We start from the raw sequence: 21275 nt of genomic DNA on the forward strand, positions 1-21275 counted from the left end.
ATTGACATGTTTCCTAGATTTTTCAATCAGTGGACAAAATGTATTGGACCAGTTCCATTTTTGCTTTTGGCATATGTTAGAATAAACAAAGGCAGTTTGGGGGAAAAGTGACATAAATTCTCCAAAGGTGTCCTTCATAAGCATTTCCAGACCTACCCCAGTCAAAGTGCCTAGGTCAATGACACCACAGCGCACAATTATGAGGTCAGGGTGTTGGAGATGTAAAAAAATTGTAACCAATAAATGATAAATCTGGACATGTGTGCGAATACTGCACCATCCTCCAATTGATTTAGCAAGGCACAACAAGCAGAATTCTTTTTATTTCTCCTCATTTTTTCTCTTTCAATAAATGTACAATGCACAACATACATTGAAAGAGAAACATGTGTTCACTGATTGTTTTTGTGCAGGAAGGTGTGCCTTTTTGTACAAAAATAAACTCGACATGACACAGATATTCTAGCACCATGGTTCAAGGGTGCCTATGTCACCACATGGCTGTAGTTGAAGCAGCAGTGCAGAGGGAAACACAGACTTGCAACATATTTATGTAAATATTGCTGCATCCCTGTGTTTCGGAAGTACCTCAGCACGCTGTAGCTAAAGAGCTTATAGTGTCATCCTGCAGCACTTCCTTATAGTTCTGCAGTTATACATTCACCACACACCACAATTGCATTATTTCAGTCAATTATACAGTACGTATACATTCAACTATACTTTCACACACTAGCATACAAATTTAGCTCTTTCTTTAACCAGAGTAGTTAGTTCTGAAAATAACTTTTTTTTTGTAGTTTTATATATTTTTGGAACTTTTTTTCTTTTTTTTTCAAAAGAAAAATAAAAGTCAACAGGACGAACAAAACCATGAACTTTGAGGGAATAAAAAAAACTAGCATCGATGGTTATCCATTGCTCTGCAAACTAGGTCTACTGATTACTCCCCATAACAAATTAAACAATTGCACTTCACGCAGTGCATTCTAACTTTCCAAAATTGGGGACATATGTCTGGTGGCGATGTTGAAGGTTATGCCCCAGAAGTACTTGGTATTGCCGGTGGTGAAGGTGCATTTTGGCGCAGTCTTCTACATTCTTCGTGAGCATAGTTTACAGGATACAGGGATTGAAGGTGCTTGCGCATACTAGCAGTACCACCGGAGTATTTTTTATTAGGATCTCCTCTGGACAGCACTGCCTGGCAAATCTTGCATGTCACCCTGGTGGCATTACATTTCTTTCGCCCCTCCGGAAAAGCAAACAATTTACATACGATGGATGTGTATCTTTCGGGAGGGGGAGGTTCTGGTAGAAATTCTTCAGCAACAAAATGATCAGAATCAGGTGGTTCTTCCAGTGGTGCAGCCCTTTTTGTCTCCAAAAATGAAATTCAGGTCTCCAATGAAAAAAAATTAAGGTTCTTCTCAGGACAGGTCTTCTCCTAAGGAAGGTCTAAGAAGAGTAATTAAAATGGGTGGGGTTCTTCAATAGTTACAACAGTAAGTGTTATAAACCAATCAAATCTCTTTTTTTTTGGTCACGTGGGATCCGGTTGGGTGCATACACGCAACACGCACCCAGCGCGACTTTGCGAAATCGCATTTAAAAGTAATATGTTTATTAAAACTAAAAGAATATTATTTTTTTGCCTTCATATTTATATTAAATACATATATATATCTTTTTGCACATCGAAACATTTCGCAGAAGTCGCGCGCCCACCGCGTTGAACATGTAGATGACGTCATGCGGAAACACGCGAGCGTCGCGTAGCATGATACGTATATGTCGCGTATGCGCTTGAAGTCGTGTACGGGTCGCATACCGATCGCGCATGGAAATGTTATGTTATGTTATGTTATAAAGCTCTTCTATAGCGCACGGCTACTCACAAGAGTGTCCCGGCGCTTTGGCAAAGAGAGAAAGGTCAGTACATAACACAGTGCTCTACGCAGATGGCAAATACGCACACATCGCACACCCTACGCGGATCCTACAGAACAATCCTAAAATGGCGGCAAGGTACCGTGCAATAATCGAGTAATGTGCGCTTTGGTTGAGCGACTCCCCAAAAAAAAATTGAAAAAGAAAAAAACAATAAAGAAAATATTATAAATATATTTTAAAAATATACAAAAATCAAAATTATATATTTGTAATTTTTTAAAGAAGAATTATATTAAAAATGTGTAATGTAATTTAAAAAATTACAAATCTAAAAATAAATAGATTAAAAAATGTATTCAAATAATATGAAAAAAATAAGTATAACAATTAATACATTTAAAAATTATCATTGAAAAAACCTTTGAAATTCACTGAAAAAAACATAGGTTTTAGGGGTGTTATACTAACTGGACATTTCACTCGTACAAAACCATTGAAATTCCTCCATTATAGTTAGTTGTACTCACTATAACTCACGCGCCCGCAATCCACTGCTGATGATGTCACATATTACATCATTCATGACATGTTCAGTGACATCACTGATTACATCACTGATGACATCTCAAATCATTATTCAGTTAGAAATGCCATAAAAGCGATAAAACAAACAAAAAAAATCAAATATTACACAGCAAGCTAATAGCAAAAAAATGAAGGGTGAATTAAGCAATTGTAATTAAAGAAGTGGTGTCCTTCATTGTACAAAATGTGTCTGTTTCACAATGGGTACAAGGAAGTTATGATGAGGAAGGATACAAAATTTGCAGATTAACATAAACTACATTTGCATCGAAAAGAAACATTATCAAAAGAACAAAGGCAAGCTCCATCTTACCTGTTTCTGCTCTTTAGGAATGAAAGACTATGGGCCAGATGTAGGTAATTCTATTTTACCACTTCTTAAATACCGAATTTGACCGATTCGGCATTTAAGAAGTGGTAAAATAGAGGGGGGGGGATGTAGGTAACACAGACTCGGTAAATACTGAATCGTTAAGATTCGGTATTTACCGATTCTGTAAATACCGATTCGGTAATGCCCATTGATTCCTATGGGCATTGAACCCCATAGGAATCAATGGGCATTACCGAATCGGTATTTACAGATTCGGTAAATACCGATTCCAGCAAGGGTGCAGCGGGTGTCACTTTGACACCCTCTAGCACCCCAAAGACAGGCATGTGTGCCAGGTGGCACACAGACATGCCCTAAGGGTCTGTCACATGGCTAGGTGTGCATGCACACATGTGCATGCACACCTGGATTCGGTATTTTACCACCCAATTGGATTGGGTGGTAAAATACCGAATCTGTAAGGCCTTTGGGACTCAGAAGAGTCCCACCTACATCTGGGATTTACCGAATCGGTTACAGAATCGGTAAAATTACCGATTCGGTAAATTTACCGAATCTGTAAAATGATGCCCCTACATCCCAAACACCCATTTACCGGTCGGTAACGGCCGAAATCGGCCGTTACCGGTTGGTAAATGGCCTCCTACATCTGGCCCTATATTTTATAAATCCCGTCCTGAAATGGGTTAACAAAATTTTTTCCTATGGATCATGTAAATTAAAAAGATATGGTTCCATCAAACCATCAATAAAGATGTCTTATGCATAATGTATGCCTTAGTAGATGATTTAGATAATTATAATGATTCTTTCTTCTGTGTTCTATGATTATAAAAAGAAGTCCTAGCCCACGACTTGTCTTTCTTTATAATATTTTCTGGATGGCCATATAATTCAGGTCTACCCAGTTCTAAACAAAGAGACTTTACATAAAATAGCCATCTCAACTTTCTATGGTCCTCCATAGGTAATGGATTGTTAATGACCAATCTGTTCAAGGTGGTGCATTGATTAACCCAAATGAAGATCCATAGCAAGAGAGGTGATCACAGGATTCTGTCCATCAGTTAGAAAATCTCAAGCTCTTCAGGGCAGTAGAAGTGTGGGCAACTTTGAGAGATGGATAAAAGCAATGGTAGAATTTGTTTTCTTCTGTTTGTAGAGGGCCAGGACTTATGTACCCCCAAACACTAGCATCAAAACCAACAACAGAAACACATTCGAAATCAAATAGTATCAGCATATGATGTGTATGCTTCTTCCTATTTTATTGCAAAGCCAGATACACATGAGAATGATTATACAAAGGACCTACATTTTAATCTAGAAATATATCTCCAAAGAAGATCTATTATGACGACCACTCCTAAAGCCTTAGTCTTCTCAAAGTAATGACCTTTGATATGAACTGTTCTTGATTTGGCTTGTTTTGGACAAGGAAGCATAACAAACGTCTTGGCAAAATTGGTACTAATATGCCTACCATCTGTATAAGTAACAAATCCATCAAGTAAACGTTTTATGGTATTACCTGTCCCAGCCAATACAAATGCATTGTCTGCATACAGTATAATAGAAATTAAGCAATTACCAATGCAGGGAACATTGTTGTACCCTGTTAAGTGATTCTAGATCATTAATATATCAAATAAATAAAATAGGAGCTAACAAAGACCCTTGCCAAAAACTCCAGGCTAGTTTAAAAGTCTATGTACAGCCACCCTTTGTATTGTAGCAAACATTTGCAGTTAAATCACTGTGCAGTTGTTGCAAACAGGTTATGGTCAATGCCCATAACAGCTAAGATCAGCCAACATTTTGAGCGGTTTACTTGGTCAAAGGCCAAACTCAAGTCAATGAGGGCTGAGTGTAGTAAACCCTTTTGATGATACTATACTTCTCAATTATAAGATGATGGTCACGACATTGTTATATTGTACCCAGCCATAGCTAAAACCATATTGAAGCTCAGTGAAAACTCCTTGTCCTCTGCCCAGCTCAGGATCATTTCTATAATGACCCGTCCTGCTACTTTTACCTCTGGATCTATCAATGAAAAAGGGCAACATCAATGTTGATCTTTCCTGCTGCCTTTCTTGAACCTAAGGACTATTATTGATTGGGGCCAAGAGTTCAGGTTCTTGGCTTCAATGGAAGCAATAATTACCCTAACAACAACTGGCCCCCAGAGATCAATATTACTTTTAAAATGGTCCATAGGGGCCCCGTCTTGGCCACCTGCTTTTCTGGAGGGGCTACTAAGAACTGCCTGCCTAATTCAGAGTAAGAAAAGATCTTGGTAATGCTAGACTGAAAAATACACTGCTGATGAACAAGAGTGAGTGAACAGTCTTCAACATATGTATTGGGTAAGTGTTGGAGCCAGTCATCTTTGGGGTTAGGTAGGTCGAAGCTTGAGTTTTTATTGAGATTAAAAGCAATCCAGAATTAACTAATATTTTTTGTTAACCCGGATTAAAGTATTTCATCCCTATTTTTTAATTAAATTTCTCTTGCTATAACAGTTTCTATACATTGTAGTCTGTGTTCTGCTAGACCCACTCTGTTTTTTCAGCTCCTGTTACCCTATGAGCATGCACTATTAACCCATCTGTGGCCATTGTTCATTGGAGCAGCACGTTCTACAGTTAAAAATGTACATATCAAGTTGCAAATGTGCCTGAAGGAGTCACGGACTAAAACATCAAAATTGTTGGTTGTGGTCAGACACAATTAAATGTATTATTAGAATTATTGAGAATGAGATTCCTGTGGATAGAGAAAGGGTTTACCTGAGCCCATTTCAACCTTCAAACACCCTCTCTAACTTCTTCTTAATCATGCATCTTGTCAATTTGACTTAATTAAGACATAAGAAACTTTAAAGATGATAATAATGGCTCATGGTCACTGGAATTAGAAGGTTAGATATATGACATGACAAGGTTGTATGATAAATTACATGTCATAAAATGTAATCACTAACAATTGAACAACCCCTGCCAAAAAATGTAGCCTTATGAGTGGTATGGTAAATCTTCATCCCATGGGCATCCAGTCAGTTTCTCTCAGTAATACAATTGCAGAGGAAAAGTCCCTCTTTATTTCAGTTGTCCTTTAATGAAGAAAAACCCTTAATGGTATGTGTATATAGATCAGATTCACTCAGTAACAGCTCCAGATTAATCTTTGCATCATAATCGCCAGCAAAGTTAGGTAAACACCAATGGCTAGGTTGATCTGCTTCCTAATTGTCCTAAGTATCGGCAAAATTAAGTAAAGGGACCAACTTATCCATATACTGTGTTATAAAAATGTAAAATTACGGTGCTAAAATGTGTTCCTCTTTTTAATGACATCCGCTGGATGTTAATGGAATCAATGGGCAATCAGCTAACTTAACAATTGAGTGAAGTTGAAACCCAAATAAGCAAGCTTCTTTTCACTCTGCCGGATGTGGAGGAGATTGCCGGCATGAGAAGTGTAATGTGGCAAGCGGCAAAACAATCAACCTCTTCCAAGTCTTCAAGGGCATTAAAGTGATTGGAGAATCGAATGCCAGAGAAATTATTTTTAACCCAGGGAGCTGCTCCTAGTGGTACCATCATGGGTGAGAGCGTAGGTTTATAAACGAAACCCAATGGAACAGCTTTTATGATACTATTAGAATAGCGAACCAGGTTTAAAGCCTTGAACAAATCATAAACAGAAGAGGGGCTGTGAAAATTAATTCCTACACAGCCACTGTTAGAAGGCTTAATGGAGTCCTATATCCAGCCGACCCTTCCAACATTTACCATATAATTCACCAAACGATAAGACACCCTCAGCTGTTTGTGCAGTCAAAGTACCGTTTTACTTTTTAACTGTTGAAATGATTAATTTACTATACTTTCAGGGACATTGGTTAGAGCCATAAAATGGAGTGGCTGTGTGGGGTAGATTCACAGAAGGAAGTGTGGAATTATTGTTTAAGATAACAGTAGAATAATTAGTAGCCCTAATAATTAGGGCTATGGACTTGGATACAGATGCGGAGGAAAGACAGAGGAAGCAATTGCACATGTAGTGCCACTCATGGCATTCTGCTTCTTAGTCACATTAGAAGCAGCCGGACCTGACACTAAGGGGTGAGGATGGGTGTAAACTGGTAATGAAGCCGAAATAGTCTTTGTCCAGTTAAAATATTTATAAGTGTTATCAACCTTGTTTCATTTGTTGAAAGGTATTATTGAAGGTGATGAAAGCTGGCTCAAGGGCGACAAATAATTGTGGTATTAACTTATCTAATAGGGTGTTCTGTAAAGCTGTGGAAGAGATTAATTGAACTGTGGGGGTCAGGGTTGCCTAAGAGAGAAAGATCCAGTTTCTGTTATTGTAGCCTTCTTGGTTACATTCCCACCAGATTTCATGGCAGTGGCGACAGTGTTGATGGCTTCCTCCACAGATTCAATTACTAAATACAAGATACAAGGGTCAATAGTGTGCTGAGACTTTCTGATATCAGGACTAGTGTCCATTGATAAACACCTATTATTTAAGGTGCCCAAGCTGCTACATGTAATTGACGTAGGGCTAACTAGCTATTTCTCCACTTTTGCAATTTTAGCATCCAAGGCCCCAACAGCAAGTGGTAAGAAGTAACAAACAGACAAGGAGGATGGCTCCTTGTTTTTTAGGAATAACATGAGGAAACATTGAGGGTCTTTCTATTAACCATTGTAGGATACTGAGGTAATCCAGAAGTGGATAATGCAGGGGGTGGTCCAGCCCAGACTCTTCCAGGCTCTTACGGGTGCAGATGGGCTAATTATTGGCCCAGTCTTTGTCTGGACACAGTCCAGGTGCATCTTGTGCTGCAGAGTCATGAAACGCGCTATTTAGCACTTCATCTTCCTCCTCCCACAACAGGCAGGAGGTGGTGCACAGAGTAGCCTGGGAGTTGTAGCCCTCCCCATCCAAGCAGGCAGTTACACAGGAGTCCTGCGCTGCATAGTCACTAAACATGCTATATAACGCTTCCTCCTCTGCCTCTTCCTTCCACAAAAGGCAACAGATGGAGCACATAGTAGCCTGGAAGGATTAGTCCTTCCCTCCGAGGCAGGCTGAAAGTCATAGGAGTCCTGCGCTGCAGGGTCACTAAATGCAGTATATAGTGATTCCTTCTCCTCCTCCATTTTCTCTTGCTCCTCCTCCCACAAAAGGTGGTGCACATTGGAGCCTGGGAGGGGAGTCCTCTCCTCCAAGGCAAGAAGAACGTCACAGGAGTACCATGTAGCAGGGTCACTAAACATGCTATGAATCGATTCGGCCCTTCCTTTTCCTCCTATTCCTCCTCCTTCTCCCTCAACAAGCAGCAGGTGGTACACAAGTAGCATGGGAGGTGTCGTCCTACCATCCCAGACAGGCAGAAAATCAAAGGTACCCTGCACTGCAGGGTCCCTAAACAAGCTATATAGCATCTCCTCCTCCTCCTCCTCCTCCTCCTCCTCCTCCTCCTCCTCTTCCTCCCACAAGCAGCAACAGGTGGAGCAAAGAGTAGCCTGGAAGATGTAGTCCTCTGAGCCCAGTTAGGGTGAAAGTCACTAAAGTCCTTTTTACATCAACTATGTATTGTAATATTGGTTTTGTTACAATTTTTGAATGGTTCACATTGGGAACCTAGATATGGATAAGGTAAAACGCCAATTAGACATCGATGTTGATGGTTGACCAAGATCTAGTTGTGATTTCAGGCCAACTGCAATAGAGTGGAGGTGGGATACCCCCATCGGGTTTTTCCAGCCAAAGATTTTACTTTAGAAATAGAAGTTAAAAAGGTCCAGTGAGGCAAGGCTGTTGGCTATATCTGGGGATATCCCCTTGAAGGCAGAAGTCAGCTAGCTGTTGGACAAAGTGTTGCTAGAATACAACTTTTGTGCCCACTGAAGTCCTCTTGTCAGTTGAATATTTTGCAGGCCTTCACCTGATTAAGATTTCCACCTTCTGACTTAGTATTTTGTATGGAGCTCAAAATGCTTCAGTGGGTCATACTTAAAGCTGTATCTGACAAAGTCTGGGATGTCTCAGTTATGGTCCAGAGGTCGTGAAAGTCCAAACTTTTCAGACTTTGCGGTGTAGCTCCTCGTGGTCTCTTCTAAGGTTCCCTGGGCTTCAGGGACGGATCGTAGATGACAATATTCAATCCATCAGGGGCCACCAGCAGAGTCTACTCTGGGGTGAGTTGCTACTGGTCAGCTGGGCCCTTTAGCACACAAGCATATTGCAGGTGTTTGTGTCCCTGTAGGCACAGAGACGGGCAGCAAATTGACTCTTGTGGTCCACTTCTCAGTCTTGGGTACATGTTGGTGCAAGTCCAACCCCTCAGGTCTCCTTACAGGTTACAGATAGCAGGTCCAGTCCTCTTTGGTTCTTTCTCAGGTCCGGATGCCTTCTAATGAGCTGTGGGTGAGGTGCCAATCGTGTAGGATTCATGAGCCAGTGGGAAGGGGTGACTCCTGGACACTCCATAACAAAAGAGAAAAGAGTTTCTAAGGCATCCTTTCCCACTATGGCGGCACATTCTGTTTGACTTACTGCAAATCTTCCACTGTGTTATTATGAATAAAATGCACCATGGCTGCACCCCTCTGCTCTTGGAGGTTTATGGTATCCCAGCCAAGCATATGTATATGGAAACAGTCCCCTGCTCCTTACCCCCACTAAAACGGTTCTTTAATCAGCTTCCTTTCCCACTGGGCAGGTGTCATGTTGGTTACAGTTGGCCCAGGGAACAAAAGCTTCTCTTCACCAGGTCTTCCTTTACACTCAACTATTAATAGACAGGGCTCTCCTTTTCAAATTCCCAAACTCTCCACTGCTGCCCTTCCTGAGCTTAGTGTAGTCATATACCTGACACCTAGGTCTTCCTGCCAAACCGGCTAAGTCTTGAGTGTGCTCTGGGAGCAATTTTCAGACCTCACTAAGGGGAAACACTGATAGAGAAAGTCTATCTTTTTAAAGGTTTATTTTTCAGAATATTTATCAAAAATCCAACTTCACCAATGAATTGGAGCTTTCATAAATATCAAAAGCAGTGGTTAAATCCTTTCTGCAGCATATCCCAAACCTGAGTTAGTGGAAATAGTGTTTTATCTATGCTTTAATTTTTCTCATGGGAACAGCTACAGCCTTTCAAAGGGAACATAGCTTTTTGGGGCTTTTCACGTTAGGTGCATGCCAAAACTAAATTCTTGTTTGCACCACTTTTAAATACTACGTCACTTACCTTATGGGTGACTTATTTATTATTTAAAAGTAGAGTTTTATCTTATCAAAAAGGGTTAATTTGACAGGATTGCCTCTGGTTTAAAAACTGTAGTAGTCAGGTTACATAGGAATACCTGAAGGTATGTTTTCTGTGTGAGCCTATTGGATGGAATAACATGTGCGTCAGTCCACAGGTGAATCTTAAACTTTCTATGGTGTATTTTTCTGCACTGCATGGACTTACTGGAATGTTAAGTATCCCAATTAGAAGTTAGCTAATTCTGTCGTGTTTTGGAGTGGTCAGAGCACATACACTGGGGCCTGGGCAGCAATGCCCTAGTGGGCAGAGTTTAAAAACCATCAGCATCAGTCAAGAAAACATGGGGAAAACACCTCAAAAGTGGTACATTCCCACAAAGTTTATCTACACTGTTTTCTCTCATGACATGCTTTAAATACAGGATCCTCCCAGGTAGCATATGTTTGTGTTTAACCAGAATGAGTGTAGCTCAGTCACTGCAGCATGTGTAAACTTACATTACAAACAAAACTGTGGGTATCTCATTGACCATATTTATTCATTGACATTTATTCATTAGAAATGCCAAATATTTTGGTATTATCCCTAACACTTGCACCAATCCATACTTTGGTGTGAAAGATAAATGTGTGATGCTTATGTATTGATCAATGTTTCCTAGTAATGTATTTTCTTCGATTGCTTTCATTGTCTCTCTATGGCATGTGTCAACAAGTGCTCTGATACTTTTATTTTCTCAGTGTTGCCATGCAGCTACCAATGATACCAACACATGGCATTGGGTAAAAGGGTGTCATGTCGTTTTTTGGCCCAAGTATGTGTAATTAAAAAAATTACGGAAACCACAGGCACTACATGTAGTTTGTGCTTGGTATGGTTCTACATAGAAATTTATATCTTCCACAGGTAGAAAGTCATAATTTTAACAAAGTCTTAGAGGCTAATATTATGCATATATCCTGTTTGCACCCTCACACAGCAGCAGCAAAGATAGAATGTTAAATCAGAACCTTAAAACATTCCAACAATGTATAAATACTCAGAACATGCAGCCATCTTCCTTCTTTCTATGCTGCAATATGTTGGGCAAGAAACAGAATATTTCGACTCAGACAAAAATGCAAAATATATACTGCCAAATCCACTAGAGCCTTTGACGGGTGTCTCTTTAATTTATTTACATATCAGGTTACTGGTGCAGCTTTCTGCAAAATTAAAAGATTCATTACTTTTGTGCCTGCTCTTATGCCATTTGTTGACCCTGAGGGAAGATGTTTCTCGGCACAGGGGATGTTAGTCAGGTAGGCTTGGGGCTGTGATTTCTCAATGGCTTAATGGTAAAGAGCACACTGTGGCGTTTCCCCCTTGTTGTCTTTGTCAGCCTGAAGCCAAATACTCCACTATTAAAAGCAAAGCCCTTGCATGTTGTTGGGTGGTGGAAAAGTTCAAAATCTTCTTGTGGGGAGCTAAATTTGACCTCTTTACTGACCTCAGACCATTTATTTATATGCTGCATGCAGTGGTACTAGCAAGGCTTCGTTTAGGGTAGTTAGAATCCTAGCACGCCATCAGGAATTTTCTTTCACAGTTAAATATATTTCTGGAGGGAAAAATGGAAGAGTGGATTACTTGTCAAGGGCACCATTATCTATTGAGACTGTTATAGAAGATGGAAAAGTTGTAGAATGTGTGGTTGCCCTGGTGGATGATCTTTTACATGAAAAATTACCTATTTCTAAAGCAGAGTGGGTGCAAGCCCTAGCTTCTAGTTTAGTGCGCAAGAAAAATCTTGAGTATGTCAGTAAAGGGTGGCCAGAGGAGAGAAATTGGTCCCAGGACATTTGCCCTCATGATAAAATTCGTGAAGTTTTGTCCACTGTAAATGGTTTGTTAATGCATAATGATTTTTGTGTTCCTCCTGTTTCCATTTGTGACACCCTCATTGGAATTGCTCATATGGGTCATTTAGGGTTGAGTGCTGTGTGCAAGAATCATAAGCAATTTTATTGGCGGCATTCCATTGATGCTCAGGCGGTAAGGCCGATTGATTCATGCAGCGCTTGTCTTCACTGTCATTGGAAAACATTTGAGTCACCTCTACATGTCACAGTAGTACCTGAGGCTCCGTGGAATAAAGTAGCTCTAGATTTTGCTGGCCCCTTTGATGTGATACCATCTAAACAGAGGTATCTTTTGGTCCTAGTTGAATATTACTCTAAATGGGTGTACTTTGATTTTGTTGACTCTCCTACTATGTCTGTGGTTATCACATTTCCCAAATGAATTTTTCGCGCAGGTGTTCACTCAGTCCTTGTTACAGACAATGGAACACATTTTACATCCAGTCCTGTGAAGCAATTTATTGATGTCCATCATATCACCCATTTAGATGTGGCATTGTATGGTCTTGTGAAAGGGTCAACAGGTTTCTGAAAGAGGGCATATACACTGCCACTGGCAGTGGTTTGGAAGTGAAAATGTTCTTGAGGCCAACACTGTGGGCTTATTCTGTCACAGCTCATAGCACCATGGGTGTGTCTCCATTTATATTGATTAGGAAACACATTCCCAGTTCAAATTTATGTCCTGGCTGTTTAAGACCCAATTCCTCACTTGTTTCTAATCAGGCTGTGCCTGATCAGGTTTGAATGGCTGTTCACAGATACCGAAGTAATGCCAATCAGAATTCTGATAATAAAAGAAATGTGAAGGAGTTGGTCCTCAATGTCAATGATTGGGTGCTGGTCAGGAAACCCTACAAAGCATGCAACGGCGAGTCTAAGTTTATGCCTCCTGACCAAATTGCTAAGGTATCTAAAGGTGCTCTTTTAATTGATGGGAAAGGGTGGTGGAGCAAATGACAACTGGTGAAAACCTAAAAGGAACAAGCTAATCCCTGCTTAGATCTCAATCCAGTACTTCATCCATTGCCTTGGAAAGTTTGTGGGGATGGGCAAGGATGCTTCTTCTGCTGATCCTCAAATGTTGATGTGCCATTCGACCTAGTTTATTAGTTAGAGGTTCTGCTTCTTCTGCGGTGGTGGGCCATCATGAGCCCATGTTCTCAGAGAACAAAGAGGTGAGACCAGTTCATAACACACAACTACCATCCAAGTTCAAGGACTTCTGTTTGCGATTATTGTGTCTGGAATCTGTACGTTTTTTTTTCTATGTTCTATGTAACATCATAGGCACAAGTTGATGCAACATGTGCCTTTGATGTTGAAGTGGCTACTGCCCCGATGCGCGCTCTATTTACATGTAAGTGTATCTTTGTGCACCTTTGATTCTTTCGGTTGCTGGGCATGCATCTGTGTGCCCAGCTCTCGGTATTTTCAATATTGTTTATGTTTCTGGAAGATCCATGTTCGAGCCCGCTGCTTTAAGGAACACTCTCCATCCTGTTCTGGTTAAACGGAGTTTTCCTATCTGCGTGTGGTCATGGACATGGGCTCCTTTGCTCATGGAAATAAACCTATGGATTTACAAAAATATGTGTGCGCCTCTCCTCGTTACACCTAGGAAAATCAGGAAAATACGTGAGCAACGGGTGTGTGATTCATGCGGAACTCTCCAAAGCTTGTGTAGTGATATCTTTGCGTAGCCCTACAACTGATGTGCTTATTGTGAATGATGAGGTGTGCTTAAGGGCAGAGCACCAATAACTTGTCCTTTGTTCTCCAAAAACAGGCAAGTGGTCCCCAAGGAACTATGAAGGACGGTGCCAAGAGCTCACTCCAGAAGAGCTTCAGAGTTCTGGCTGATGCCAAGAATCAGGAGAACGATCTCAAAGGTAGCCCGATTGATCTTAATGTGTGCGCTCTCTTATAAAACGTAAGGCAGCGTCTGGGTGGGATTTGTCAAAATGTCTGCAATGAGCTTTGAATTCATGTCTTGGAGTCGTTTGAACAAGGGCTGTGAGTTCCTAATCAGTCACCTGTGGGCTCCAAAGCGAGACGCACAATACCTTGAGCGTTGTAATTTGTGAGTGTGGACAGAAAAGCTAGTTCAATTTGTGGTGTCGCCATGGAAACATGGTTTATTTCTAATGGTACATCTTAATATATTATTATAACCGTACAAGAATGTATATTTTCATGTCAGGTGATTCTGTTTGACACGAACGTTAGAGAACATTTAATATGGTTGACGCAAGTAAGGTTGCTATCCAATTTCCTAGGCAAATTACGCTTGTGCTTCATATTTGTTCTGCATGTTAACATAAAGTACTTATTACTGTTCTTTACATTAAATGTAAGAAAACGTTGCTGATGAAGTTAACTGTGTGGTGAGCGAGATGGGGCGGGGGGGCAGATTAAGCAGGTATTTAACTGCTACCAGTAAAAATGTGTTCTCTGTATGGAACAATCAGTTACCCATGTGAACTGGCTAATGATACTTTTGCTTCTGTTTTTTCCTGCACATCTAAAGACAGTTACTTGTGCTGGTTCCCCCACTCTTTAAAACAAACAGGTTATTTGGGAAACATCCTTTACAACAAAACTTTTTCAACGCACTACCATTACGACGCAACTTTTACAACGCAAACTATTACAACGCATAGCGCTTGGGGGCGCTCTAGGATAGAGAATAGGTTAATTTACTATCCAATAACCTTCCCTAGTGTCCACGGGGACTGGAGTTGGAATAGTAAATTAAACTATTCACTATCCAGCGCCCAAAAGCATTATGCGTTGTAATGGTATGCGTTGTAAAACTTGCGATGTAAAGGTAGGCGTTGTAAAAGTATGCGTTGTAACGCCATACATCCAGGTTATTGTAGGCTTAACTCCAATTCAGTCAGCAATCGGCCTTAAAGCAAAAGTGTTGATGTATATCTCTGTGTGTGCGTGCATACCAGTGTGTGTATTTTTGTGTTCTTGCCTGAAGAAGAGAGACAGAGGGGGACATTTACTACATTTTTACTTCAGAACTCTTTACCTTTCTCGATTTGATTTGTACTAGACCAGAGGGCAGTTCTAAACCAGAGGTTAATACTTTCAAGATTGTCTGGCTCTTATCAACATCTCACAGTGTTCTTCTGTAATAAAACTATGGATGGGCTTAAATCGCATAATTCCGTGTAGTGTAATCAAATGGAATTACACATAAATTCCGCAAGATTATACAGAATTATGTGAGAAAAGCAATTCGGCATTTATTTAGAGAAATAGCACTACATGCAACAGAACACAAATTGCTAAACGTGTTCTTGCAGTAGGATTTTTTAACCCAAATTACTCCTAATTATGCGAGTGGGCATAATCTTCTTATCGGTAATTCCGCATCAAAGAGTAGTGCTGAATATCGAAATTACCCAGATTACTCTGTCATTATTGAAATGTTGCCCATGTCTAAATAAAACCCATCAAAAACTTGAGGGCAACCTCAAAATGTACCACAAAATGAATATTTGTGTGTACGTCCATGTAATCCAAATGGGACTCTGAAGGTAAGCACCACAGAGCAAAAAGAGAAAACTACATGCAAAATGAATAGAAAGACAAAAAGGCTTAGGCATGGTTGTTGATGCTCATACAGAAATGGAGGTACTTGTTGGACTTTGGCAGGGCGTATGGTAATATTTTGTATAGGTTTCTGGAACATTTCACTAGAAGTGGATACAAATGTAGGGTTGTAATTAGAATAATATATGCAATTTTGGAATGACTTCTTTGTACTGAATTTCAGATTATTTTATAAGTGTGCCTATTAAATATTTTTGTTAGCCACTAAAACTTTATTCTATCAGTATATTGATGAGGGCAAAATATAGTAGTAATCTAAATACAGATAACAAAGGCAGGGAATGGTCATTTGTATATATGAACAATGACTGAATGTGGAGACAAAACAGCATGGTCATAACAAATTAAGGGCCACATGTGTCAACCTATTTTGCACTTGCAGACAGTGTGAATTGCTAAATTGGACCGTTTGCGAATTCAAAATAGCCTTTCAAGATGTGTAAAAGGCTTTGGCAGTGCATTTTAGGTACTCACAATTTTTTGTGATTACCTAAAACTGTGTCTCAAAAATAGGGAATCACATTTTGCAATTCCCTAAGCACATATACTAAGCATGTTCTACTTGCAAACTGGGCATTTAGGAAATGCTATTACCATTGATTGCCAGTCAACGGTGATCATGTGCAGTTTTTGAAAAGGCACAAAAAATGCATTTTCCAAAGTGCCATGTAGCGCACACATGCCCTTGGGACATGTGTGCGCTTTACTTGTGCACATTTTTTGGGGGGTGCTTCATGGGTGCCTTAAGCTTCCGGGCACCCTCGGTTTTGCATTTCCTAGTTTGCAATTACCAATTAGGTTATCGTAAATTAGGTAATTCAAAACCATTCACACTCAGGGGCCTGTAGGACCATAGGAATAAATGAAATAGCATTTCCTAATAGCGATTCCCTAATCGCGATTGCAACTCTGTAGGAATCACTTACGGGCACATGCATCAAAGATAATTGCATTCGCAAACAGTGCGAATCGCAATTTTCGGCCGTTTGCGAATGCAATTATCAAAATTGGAATGCATCATGTATTTTGCAATATTAGGAATCGCAATCATGTTGCGATTTCTAAAATTGCGATTGCATTTAAGAAATCGCAATTTCAGATTTCTTAAATGCAATGCATGATCATTTTTAAAATGCAAATAATCAATTTGGAAGCGGTAAATTAGCATGAGGTTGGACCTCATGCTAATTTAGTGAAAACATTCAAACATGCACAAAAATGCATTTTTGAAAGTTGCATTTTACACACACACATGTCCTTGGGACATGTGTGTGTGTAAATTGCAGTTAAGTTTAATTTCAGGGGTGCAGGGAGGGGTTCTTTGGACCCCCCTGCACCCTTGAAATTGCATTTTCAAAATGCGATTCGCAAATTCAAAATCGTAATTTGTAAATGCCTTTCCATTGATTCCTATGGGCCTCTTGGCCCATAGGAATCACTGGGAAGGGATTTCCTTAATTGCGATTCGCAAATTGTGAATCGCAATTAAGGAAAAATACCGATTCGGTAAAAAAATTGTGAATTATTCATGCATTGCCGTTTGCGAATCCTTAATTGCGATTCCTTAATTTTCGCAATTAAGGATTCGCAAACGGCAACATTGATGCATGTGGCCGTATATTCTTACATACCATTTTACTTTACCTAAATTGCGATTAACTAAAATTTGTTATTTAGAGAATACAAAGTGGCACTTTTAGGCAATAAATTATCAGAAGAACTGCATCACAGAATGTCGGACAATTATTTCTGAAAACATCCTCTGGACAAAAGATTTTTAATCAGAACCTGTACATTGAACACACACAAACGTTTTTCATTAAACTTACTTTAAATTGAGCAACATTTTTGTACAGGTTTGAAATAAAAATATATGCCTTTTCTTGTCTAAGTTTCTGTTCAAAGTGATGATTTTATCGCAGGATTATATGTCATGAAGGAAATTTAATGATATAATTGAAGAGCTAAGTGAAGTTCATCGGAGAAATATATTGTTGGGGAAAAATAGTTTCAGCCAATTATTTGAATTTAGAATAGAATTAACTTTGGGTTGTAATTCTAAAAGTTGTAATAGTAGTAGTAGTAATATTAGTAGTAGTAGTGAAGACTCTTAAATATATGGGAGAATGAGATACGTGATTTTCTTAGAGAACAAACTAGTTGGATGAAAGTTCTTATTTTAATTTTATTACAGCCCATTTACTATATAATAATCTGAAAGAAACACGTTAGTGATAGATTCTTTACCTTAGAAATATCCCCAGGCGTCAGACTGGATCCGGAAAGTTTTCATCAGCAGTACCCCTGCTCGTCGGTAGGAGTCGTAGTGCGGCTCTGTGTACGTTACCAGCTTTATAGTCGCCGAGATGATGTTGCTGGAGCTACTTAGACGCGCCCGTGTGCGCTGACGTCCGTTCTTTCTTTTTCCGTGCCAGCAAGCGCGGATCTGGAGAGGGCAGTACCCCCAGTCAATTTTTGACTGAGTTTTTTTGGGGGACTTTTGTCTCTGTTTTTTGAGTCTTTGACTCCTGGTGTGTAGGGATGCCCGGTTTTAAATCTTGCACAGCTTGTCTCTGCACAATGTCAGTGACGGACCCGCACCATGAGTGTCTCTTATGCCTGGGGTACGACCAAGACTCCGAGTCGTGCCCTGAATGCCGGGCCCTGGCTCTGAAAACTTTGCAGGAGCAATCCCAGAAGTTGCTGGAGGCCTAGGAGTCGGCTCTGCGCCGTTCGAGGTCCCAGTCCAGTGGGAGGTTGAGGGAACGGTCGCTGAGCAGCCATCACCATCGTTCGACAAAGTCTTCTCACTCGGAGTCAGGTAACACGAAGCGAAAGAAGTCAAAGAAGCGCCGTCGCTTTTTGCCTTCCCCTAGCCTGTCGCGCGACACGGCTGAGAGTGTGGGTGGCACCTCCCCCGCACCTCAGGCAGAGCCTACGCAGTTGCCGATGGCCTACCCGCCCTTTCCGGGTCCATCGGCGACTCCGGCCCAGCTGCACGAGTTCCTGTCAGCCATGGCACGCATCTTGGGCCTGTCGGGCCCCGTTGGCATGCCTTCGGGCCCCGTGGGTCCAACTGGGGGTCCTCGCTCTTGTACGTTGTTGGTTCCAGCCCCGATGTCGTTGACAACTCCGGTCTCGATGCCAAGAGACCCCCTTGGATCCATACATGGATCCCAGCCGATATCGGTAGGCCTAGTACGACCTCCACCGACATGGACGTTGAGGGCGCCGCCGCTGGCATCGGCAGGCTCCCCGACTAATGCCATCCTCGGCTTCCACCCCGACGTGGGGGCGGTGCCGGACCGGTGTTCATATAAACCGATTCCGACGCCCATGGGAAATTTCTATCCCTTTCTCCATCCACCTCCTTCTTTGCCGCCTGCCCGGCAGGTTGTGGAGGAAGGGGAGGACTGGGAGGGGTCTGAGGACCCTCTCACATCCCAGTGCGAGTTAGACCCGGACTGGGGGGGGGGGGATTTGGAGGATGCAGGTGACCTGGATTTTACTCCGGAACCTGGCACACTGTCTCCTCCTCCTTCTGATTTTTGCTCCTTTCATGGCCAAGGAAGGGGTGCCCACACACGTTTGTTTCAGAACCACAGGCCTGCGCAGCAACAATCTCAGCGCAGCCGCGGACATGGGACCAGCAGAGGTGGGTCAAGGGGCCAGCAGGCGGTGCAGTCCACCACCTCCCCTGCAGCCACTGCCTCCAAACCTTCCTAGTCCGGTGTTTCAGGCCCACCTAATGCCAGTTGGTGGCAGGATTCGCCATCACCTCCCCCACTGGTGCATCATCACTTTAGACAGGTGGGTTCTGCATATAGTCCGGCGGGGCTCCTCCCTCCCCTTTGAGACTACCCCTCCAGCCATGCCACCTCAGTCCCACCGCATGTCGGGGGATCACTAGGCACTTCTCCAGCAGGAAGTCACGGCCCTATTGGCTAAGGTGGCCATCGAGCGCAGTCCCACGCCAAAAGTAGGTCATGGTTGTTACTTCCACTACTTCCTGGTTCCAAAGAAGGACAAGGGCCTGTGTCCTAACTTAGACCTTCGGAATGTCAATTGCTTCCTCCAGAAGGAGAAGTTTGAAATGTTCACACTTGCTCAGGTCTTGTCTGCACTAGACCCGCAAGACTGGTTGGTAGCGTTGGACTTGCAGGACGCTTATTTTCATATCCCTGTCCTGCTGGCCCACCGGCATTATCTGCAGTTCACTGTAGGCCACAAGCACTTTCAGTTCACTGTGCTCCATTTTGGCCTTACCAGCTCCCCTTGGGTGTTCACGAAATGATGGCGGTGGTCACAGCTCATCTGCACAGATCAGGGGTTTTAGTGTTTCCCTATCTCGACGACTAGTTGTTAATGGTGGGCTCGCCCTAGGCAGACGTCTTCCACCTGCAGACTATGGCCAACCTTCTGCATTTGCTGGGGTTCTCCATCAACGTGCCAAAGTCGCACCTGATTCCCTCTTAGAAGCTCCTCTTCATCAGAGCGGTTCTGGACACAGCGCAGTTTTGGGTTTATCCCGCCGAACAGCAAGTCCGGTACATTCGGGCTATGATTCCGAACTTTCGGCCCTTGTCCTGGGTTTGGGTCAGGATGACCTTGAGGCTGCTGGGCCTCATGGCCTCCTGCATCCTTCTGACCAATCATGCCAGATGGCATATGCAGGCTCTGCAGTGGGACCTGAAGTTCCAGTGGGCACAGCATCAAGGGGACCTGTCCGAGTACGTCCAGATCTCGGAGGGCACTGCACAACAGTTGCAGTGGTGGCTCACGAACCAGCGTTGGGTCAGTGGCAGATCCTTCTCCCTTCCCCAACCGGAGCACACAGTGTTGACAGTGTGTCCATCCTGGGATGGGGTGGCCACATGGGAGAGAAAGCGATCAGGGGCCTCTGGTCTCCGGCGGAGTCCATGCTCCATATCAACCTTCTGGAGCTCCGGGCGATCCTACTTGCACTGAAATCATTCCTTCCCTCTGTCAAAAGGAGAGTAGTACAGGTGTTCACAGACAACACCACCGCCATGTGGTATTGCAACAAACAAGGCGGGGTCGGGTCGTGGATCCTATGTCAGGAGGCTCTGCGTCTCTGGACATGGCTGGAACATCACAGCATTTCCTTGACGGTTCAACACTTGGCAGGTTATTTGAATGCCAGGGCGGACAAACTCAGCCTCAGGTGCATGATGGATCATGAATGGCATCTTCACTCGGAGGTGGCACAAGGTCTCTTTAAACCGTGGGGAGGGCCTTGGTTAGATCTATTAGCCACCAAAGAGAACGTGCAATTTCATCACTTCTGCGCGTTGTAATTTCCAAGGTGGCACTCGCTCGGTGACGCTTTTCGTCCCGAGTGGACCTATGGTCTATTGTACGCCTTTCCGCCTATACCACTTCTACCCAGAGTGCTGAAGAAGATCAGGCACGACCGGGCTCAAGTCATTCTTGTGGCTCCGGACTGGACTCGAAGAGTTTGGTATCCCGAGCTACTCAGTATGAGCATGGATACCCTGATCCGACTGCCTCTTCAGGAGGATCTTCTGTCGCAGCAGCAGGGGACTGTCCTCCACCCGAACCTGTCCAGCCTCACCTACATGCATGGAGATTGAGCGGCGACAGTTGATTCCTTTTTACTTGCCTC

The 21275-nt window shown here is 42.3% G+C and overlaps 1 protein-coding gene across 7 annotated transcripts in view; it reads left to right on the forward strand.

Annotated features, from left to right (window-relative positions):
- The window catches only part of LAMA2 (laminin subunit alpha 2), a 3430794-nt gene that overhangs the window by 2750911 nt on the left and 658608 nt on the right, over window positions 1–21275 (forward strand). For all 7 annotated transcript variants that reach the window (XM_078648920.1, XM_078648921.1, XM_078648915.1 and 4 more), the window contains one exon: window positions 13791–13893. In XM_078648920.1, the coding sequence (XP_078505046.1) occupies window positions 13791–13893 (103 nt within the window). The remainder of the gene's footprint in view (window positions 1–13790; window positions 13894–21275) is intronic.

This window comes from Lissotriton helveticus, chromosome 6 (assembly GCF_964261635.1).
Source record: "Lissotriton helveticus chromosome 6, aLisHel1.1, whole genome shotgun sequence".
NCBI lineage: Eukaryota > Metazoa > Chordata > Amphibia > Caudata > Salamandridae > Lissotriton > Lissotriton helveticus.